At 34.2% G+C, this 8,462-nt stretch overlaps 1 protein-coding gene across 1 annotated transcript in view; it reads right to left on the reverse strand.

The window, feature by feature from the left end:
• The window catches only part of NBEAL1 (neurobeachin-like 1), a 208,658-nt gene that overhangs the window by 96,043 nt on the left and 104,153 nt on the right, over positions 1-8,462 (reverse strand). The window contains exons 20-23 of the mRNA XM_012655033.1: positions 5,772-6,347; positions 5,272-5,447; positions 4,293-4,446; positions 3,870-3,998 (exon numbers count right to left, since the gene is read on the reverse strand). Coding sequence (XP_012510487.1) covers positions 3,870-3,998; positions 4,293-4,446; positions 5,272-5,447; positions 5,772-6,347 — 1,035 coding nt within the window. The remainder of the gene's footprint in view (positions 1-3,869; positions 3,999-4,292; positions 4,447-5,271; positions 5,448-5,771; positions 6,348-8,462) is intronic.

Consider the following 8,462-nt stretch of genomic DNA (forward strand, 5'->3'; position numbering starts at 1 on the left):
GCAACCTCAAACTCCTGGGCTCAAGCGATCCTACTGCCTCAGCCTCCCTAGTAGCTGGGACTACAGGCATGCGCTACCATGCCCGGCTAATTTTTTTTTCCTATATATATTTTTTTAGTTGTTCAGATAGTTTCTTTCTATTTTTAGTAGAGATGGGGTCTCGCTTTTGCTCAGGATGGTCTCAAACTCCTGACCTTGAGCGATCTGCCCACCTCGGCCTCCCAGAGTGCTAGGATCACAGGCGTGAGCCACCGCACCTGGCCATGAGACCCTATCTCTTAAAAAAAAAAAAAATAGGTAGCATACAGTCCCAATTGCTGCTGGGCAGCCATTTTGTGTTCGTAAGGGAAGACAGCTTAAGATGACAGATGATCGAGAGTAGCGGTATGAGAACAGCAAATAAATGGGACCAGAGTCCTGACTGAGCCCTGCCTTAAACTCATCTTAACTATATGAGTCAATAAATCTTAACTAAGTCAGTTTGAATTCGTATTTCTGTTATTTGAGATCAAAGGTATTCCGATACATAAAGAACAGGTATACAGGAGTCTAAGTTCTTGATCAGAAGCCTAACTACCCTTAAAATTCCCATATGCAGAGCACAAGTCCCAGCAAAGAAATACTCTATATTACTATTAAGCTTTGACCTTAAACCCCAAGGTGGAAAGGTAAATTAGGCCCTTAAAAGGGCTAGAGAAAGATCTAAGCCTTAAAACCAAACCAGTAAAAAAATGATATATTGTGCTTCTTTCGCCTTCTCCCTTAACCCTATTTCCTTATTTTGGATCTTCCCAAATAAAGAAAAGCAAAAGAAAATTAAAAAGTACTAGAACCTGACACCGCTTCAAGAATTTATTTGTGCCAAAAGCTAGTCTGGAATGTACACACAGGTCTTTGCAGGATAAGGCAATAAGAAGAGACCTCAGGCAGTCATTCTATGCAAATCTTAACAAAGCAAACAGCATTGGAGAAACAATCTCCGAGATGGCTCAAAGCTTTAACTTCTCTATTAGAAAGTGAAGCTTCTCTACCCTCCTCGTATTCGCCCCTATCCCTTCACCCCACTTTAGTCTTTGAATCTGACTAAAGGAACTTAATTCCAAAAAAGTCCAATAAATGAAAGAAAAAAAGTCATAAAATCTCTACATCCAGCAAATACCAATGCTAATATTCTGGGCCTTTTTTGCTATGTTTCCTTAAAAATACTGTTTACTCAAAAAGTTGAATATCCAGTGCTTTGCTTTTAATAAATAAACTCTACAATGAATATGAGATGATTTACTTGACCATTGCTTTAATTTTAGATATACACATAACACATATATTCTCCCTCCTACCTCCTATTATAAACAGTACTGCATTAGGGTCACCGGAAGAATTACTAAAAAATACTGATGCCCTAGTCCCTCTGATTCTGAATTAATTACTATGGGTGATGCTCTACAAAGGTATTTTTTAAAAGCTCCTCTAGGTGATTTCATGTGCAGTCAGGAAAATCCCTGGCTGAGCTAAGACAACTGGGGGAGTAGGGAACCAGACCAACTAGGGGCCATATGCTGCAACTAAAGGAAGCAACAACCACGTAGTCCTATTTTTGAGAAAAGCTGGGAAATCTTGGTTTTTGGATGAAATCTCCTAACACTTAAATACTTGCAATTAATACATATGGGCCAAACAAAACAACTTTCCTAGACAGATTCATTTTTCCAGGCAGCTGTATCATAACCCTAATAAGGAAAGAGATTCCTGTCCTAACCTTTAACATGTACCTCCAGGAAATATGCTTTTATTTCTGAGAGAATGAAATTAAACAACAGGCTAGTGAGAAAACTACTGAAAGATAGGATGAGTCTTATCTGTAGGTGCTGCACTCATTCATTGATTTATTTAACAAGTATTTATAGAGTCCCTACTATGAAATAGGCATTGGATATTTAACGGTAAACTAAACAAAGGCATTTTGTTTCAGGAAATTTCATCAAATAAAAAAACAGGGTAAACTATGAGCGGAACACAAAAAGAGTCTCAACATCTAAAGTGAATAACTATCTGGCATGCTAGTTGCAACTACTTTAATATTCATTTGGCTAATATTAATGAAAGAGCCAACAAAGCTATCCTCATTCTATTTCTAGGTAGAGGAAAACAAGAATATTATGATGCACATCTATGTGTATAAAGATTATTCAGTAATATTATTTCAGGATTAGTTTTAGAGTACAATTACTAGATGAGTATAATCATTTTTAGAAGTTCTTAGTTCACATATTTTAGAACTACATTTAAAAGGCTTAAAATTTAAACTACCATCTGTGTGTCTTAATACCCTAAATACTTTAATACCCTAAAAATACTCTTGCTTAGTTTTCTGGCATTTTTCAAGTTTTCTGCAATGAATATATGTTACTTTAAGGATGAAAGGAAAACAACTCCTATATAAAAAAGTTAGTAACACGGGGAAATGAGTTTTATGTAATAGGAAGAAAAAGAATACAAAAATCACCCAAATATATGATCATTTCAATCATATGAAAAAGATATATTCATAAAAAAATGACAGGAAAAAAATATTAAAATACTAACAATTGTTTTCTCTTAGGTTATGAGATGTTGAATAATTTGTTTCTTTCTGCTTTTGTGTATTTTCCACAGTGAGCAGGTGTTACTTTTATAATCAGAAATAAATAATTATTGAAAACAGAATCATCAGATTACGGTCTTTTCAAAACAGGGCAACTTTATGTCAGAAATTTAACCTTTCCATGTTCTTTTTTTGTCTGTTTGTTTTCACACAGAGTCTTGCTCTATCACCTGGGCTAGAGTGCCATGGAGTCAGCCTATCTCAAAATAACCTCAAACTCCTGGTATCAGGCAATCCTCCTGCCTCAGCCTCTCAAGAAGCTGGGACTACAAGCACATGCCACCATGCCCAGTTAATTTTTTCTATTTTTAGTAGAGACGGAGTCTCGCTCTCGCTCAGGCTGGTCTTGAACTCCCAAGCTCAAGCTATCCTCCTGCCTTGGCCTCTCAGAGTGCTAGGATTACAGTCGTGAGCCACCAGGCCTGGCCTTTAACCTCTCCATGTTCTTATCAACACTCTATTCAGTTCATGTACATTAGAAACCAGTCCAATCCCAAAGCTCCTGAACCAAATACAAAAATTAAAACATCAAAAGAAAATAAATAGGGTCAGATAAATAGTTGTGGGATACCTGTCATGACTAACGCAACCCAGATTCTCACAAGTACCCATATAAATAGAAAAATGACAGACTAATATTCACTTGAAACTTTTCCAACCTTTTAAAATTTTAATGTAAAATAGAGATAAATATTCCTTGTGACCAATATTTTATTTACCTTTATTTCAAAACCTGGCACAATGCTTAGTACTTGAAAGATACTTGGTGTTTGATGAATAAAAACAAAGCATGAGATAGGATGTAAAATTGGGGATTAGTAAAATATTAGAAAAAACTTTGAAAGAACAATTTAAAAAATAATTTTCCTAAAAATACAAGCTGTAAAATGTACATATATAAATAGTCTATGCAGGCTGTCTAGCACCTAGCTGGCTACACTGAATATAGATGATATGAGTAATGTTTTTAATATAAGCTATGTATAAATCCTATAAAAGGAAGTCTTAAAATTATACCAACTCATAAATATCAGGAAGAAACAATCAATTAGCTGCCTCTCAAGCTCTTTTCTGATCTCACAAAACTCAAACTCCAAGTAAAATCATAGATATTTTTGGAACTAATAAAATAATCAAAATACTTAAAATACATTATCATTTAGTTGTCACAAAAATAATACTTATGTTGCATGCAAGTATAGAAAATAAAGTAAAAGAATTGACAAACCTGCAAGTTACCCCTCGCAATGAATCCAAGAAGCAACTGGATCTGAATTTGAGAGAGTTTTATCCACACTGGACTTTCAGAATACCAGACTGACAGACAGTCAAAGAGCAGCATCATATCCTCTAAAAGCTAAGGAAAAAATTACGAAGCAAAAACATTCAGTTTTTTAATCCACTGATGAGTTTTCCCGAAGACTAATACAAATCATAAATATTTCAAAACTAGTCCAATGTTCAGTTGGCAAAAGCCAAAAGAGTCATACTAGCAATGGCTAACAAAATCTGTGACTATTCATCACATCTTACCCACCTTGACTGCATCTGATTATGTATTAATGCTCTAAAAAGAGGTGGTACAAAATTTCATTCTCTGAATAAAGTTCTTAACTTCCCAAAATATAATTTCAAAAGGATATTACTGCACCTTTTCAGTCCACATATTTGAGTTAACTAGTCCCTCGGATTGCAGAAAGTCTTGTATGATCAGCATGAGTCGGAAGCCGTTTTCAGCAGTTACTGGGTTAGTTTTTGCTTCTCTGTTTTCTGTCACTGCCCATTCTAACATCTTCTGTAGCAAACTAAGTGTAAAACAGAGTCCTCTTAAAACCACTGTGATCTTAGGAAGATAGTAGGACATGAAAAAAAGGAAAAAACAGCTTGAGAGGCAATTCTTTATCTCCAAAGAGACACCATCACTGGCAGATATCACTAAGACATTATGGATGGAATTTAATAATGATGGAGTAACTTTTTAATTTTTTGGAGTATCAATCTTTAATATATCTAATACTAAAAGTCAAAGTAAAAATTACGTGTTTTACTTGACTATAAAAAGCTATGACAATAATTCACATTCCATCCTCCATAAGATACTTAAAACAGTTTCTCTAAAGCTGGAAATTGGGAAGTTTAGGGAAGAAAGGCTCATTATGCCTTACAGAGGGTCTAGCCCTGTAGAAAAACAAAGAGGTAATTCTACCCTGGTGTGCTGTTGTTACAGAGTCCTATTATTTATAGGGAACCCTAAATCCTTCAGATAAGTAATTTTCATGAAAACACTACTCCCTTCGTAAGCATGGAAACACTCAAAACTTTGACACGCCTATAAAACACCATGTATCAAGTCCTCAAATCCTGCAGAAAACAATTTAAACAAGGAATCTGTAATCTTTTAAAATTTAAATTTATTTAAGATCTCAGTCTCCTCACATTTGAGTTAGTTTGGGATTTCTCTTTAGGTCCTACTAGAATGGCAAAAGACAGGAAAAGGAACTGAACACAAAGTGTCTCCTTTTCTCCCTTTAAATCCACTGAATACTGAATAAAAGTTCAATAATGAATATAATTTCAGACTCCTACCCACCTTCAAAAGGAGGGTGGAAAATCACTAACTGAATGCTTACGTTAGTTTTATTTCATCTGATGGTCGAAGTAGCTCACTGGATATTCCTGGCTTAGTTAGTGCTGAAAACACTTGTCCTCGTTCAATCCAAGTATCATCATCAGACTTTTCCAGTCCCTTACACATTACATGATTCAAAATATTTGTCAGTAATTGAAGAAGCTCCTCTTCACATCTCTAGAAAAGATAAAGGAATTTTGAGAAATTGGAGTGAGGAGGTGTTAAAAGTACGTAATAAGAACTATAACACATAATGATTGTAATTGTTTAACACATTTTTAAAGTGCCTTGATGAACCTGGAACTTTTACTAGGCCCTAAAGATACAAGATGAATAAGACATTGGCTTTGCTGTCAAGAAACTCACAATCTAGTGACTTCTAGGCTTCTAAACCTTAGATCATGAAACTTAGAACATGAATATGAAAATTTTAACAACTGCTTGCACAATTCTAAGGATTAGAAGTATATTACATATGAAAATAAAAATAAGGAATTTTACCTCTTGGCTTTCAAGTAAAGAGAAGTCATCACTAAAGCCCATATCATTTGTGATGCTGCTTTCTTTGTCAGACTGCACGGAAAATGACTTACTAGACTCTATTGGTGATGGTGTACTAGGCAGGCTGTCTGGCATTTGACTTCCACTATCACTCATTTCACGTGAGTCAATTCCACTGAGATCTAAACTCAGATGTGAAGGGTTACTATGCCAGAATTCTTCTTGATTCTCTGATTTGAAAGACAATTCTCCTACAGAGCTATCTTCTTGAAATAACAGTGTGTTTGAGTCTAAAGAGTGTTTGTCTTCCAAACTCCACTGATCTGAAGACGTATTAGCTGAGGCAAAAGAGTTGGTTTTTTCCTCATCTGTCTTTTCATCGAAGTTCCTCTTAAAATCTTCAGTTGATATATTTTTATTATTGTCTTTCATTAAAACAGCCCTACTGTGCTTATGAAGAGTATTTCCATTTTCAAAATTTGCTTTTAAAAAAAGCCTAACTAAGGTGTCTTGCCAACCCACTTGTTGTGATATTTGATGTGCTGCATCTGGTTGGGACTGCAAAATCTGTAAAATCTGCAAAGAAATTAAGAATACAAAATTCTTCAAAAAGTACACAGTGCTTTATATCAAGAATAGTCTCTTTTCAGTTATTTTAATGACAAAGCAATTGGATGATAAACTATAGAAGGATATACTTTCAAAAGATTATGTTCTTACTTAGATTATAAACAGATTAGTTGTGTTTTCAACTAATCTGCATACTACTCATTGTACAGAGGCAGGATGTACTAAATTATTTGCTGAAAGATAAAAAAGGAAAACTTTTATTTTTTCCTGTCCATTCTAGTTTGTCCTGAAGGACAACTAAAATGGTCTTCCACATGCCAAGACACACGTTATTAATTTAATTTGGTCACAGAGAAAATATAAATAGAATGATGATATATATAAAATGTAATAAGCTGATATCCTCTCAACTAAATACTTTCCAAAAGCCTATTATATTCATCAAATATTACTGAATATGTACCTATGTGCCAGGCACAGTTCTAGGCTCTAGGGTTAGGCAATCGAATAGAACACATAAGACACTTTGATAGAAGCTGGGATATACCAAGAATAATGTTTTCCTGTCTCATCTTTTTCCCAACAAAGTTAATGGTTGCTTTTGAAAAACATTTTGTTCAGTAAATCTATACTAAAGCTTATCTTGTCTAGTAAGTTTATGTTGTACAAACAAAACAAAAACTAAACTTTAATTCCAAAAAATTCATTCCAAAAAAACAGATGCTGCTACTTAGCTGGAATTAGAATTTGAAATTAAAGAGTAATGATGACATGGGAATATGTATGATCTCTACCGAGATTATTTCAATTTTTGGATAAAAACAAGTTCTTAAAAATCTTCAGAAATTCAGTTAAGATCTTTAAGACATTTTTATCACAAAGCCAATAAACTTCTATGTAGATGAAAAGAACTTTGGCTCTCAAGGTTTTGAATATCTCTCTTAACAGAAGTTCTAACTCTGACAAGTTCATAGCAGGGAATGAATAATGTTGGCAGGGACTTCAATATTAATAGTACTAATGTATGCTGATACAGAAAGCAACAAGTCACAATGACATGTGAAATTTCTTACTTCACTACTGTTATATCAGTCAGTGAGCTACCATTACTTTGTTGGTGCAGAATATGAATTTTTTCCTTCCAGATTAAGCTTTGCTTGGCAAAGAAACTTTTCATAATTTCATGACTTTAAAGTTTCCATAAAATAAGACTTATGTCTATTTCACACACATACAATGGATAAAAACCAAGCTGCACTGAGAGTTCTTTCTAATTGCACACTGAAATAAAAGGATCAATTTACATGACCTACTTCAAATACTCAGGGTTGACATGCGGGGAAATAGTCACTGTCACACACACTGTGTAAATGTAAACTGGTACAGTTATTTTGAAAGACAATGTGTGCCTGCAAAGGAGAAGGATGGAGAAGAGCAAAAAAAAAAAAAGAAGGACAGTGTGGCAAAATCACATTTACATTTTGAATTCCATTTGACATAGTAATTCTATTTCATAGAGTATGCCTACATATGCATTACCACAAACAGGAAAAGATATACATAAAACGATATTCTTAACAGCAGTTTATAACATGAAAAAAACAGGAAATAACCTAAATGTCTATCAATAAGAATAGAATAGCCATAGAATGAAAAACTATCAGCCATTAAAAAGATATATATATATACACACACACACATATATATTGTTGTTGTTGTTGTCTGTTTTGTTTTTAACTGACAGAAAAGTACTGTGACATAATTAGGAGGTAGAATTAAAAAGAGAAGCAAGGAAGCAAATTAAACAGTAAACAGGTCAGTGGTTACCAGTGCAGGAGAGAGGTGGTCGTGATCTGAATGGGGCGGACAGGATAACTATCTCTTGCCTTAAAGGTTAAATGTGTACTGAAGACAAATAATTGTTGGAATACTCATAAATATAGAAAATTCTTTCCAAAGAGTTGAAAGATTCAGAAACTCTAAAATATGGTATATAAATTAGAAATGGTCACAATCATTGAAGGTTCTTAATAAAGAAACTATTCTCTGGCAATAAATTTTTGACTCTGGAAAGGGAATATTTCCAGGAGACCATGAAGAGCTAAGAACAACAAATTGACA

This window comes from Propithecus coquereli, unplaced genomic scaffold (genome assembly GCF_000956105.1).
Source record: "Propithecus coquereli isolate 6110/MARCELLA unplaced genomic scaffold, Pcoq_1.0 Scaffold113, whole genome shotgun sequence".
NCBI classification, from domain to species: domain Eukaryota; kingdom Metazoa; phylum Chordata; class Mammalia; order Primates; family Indriidae; genus Propithecus; species Propithecus coquereli.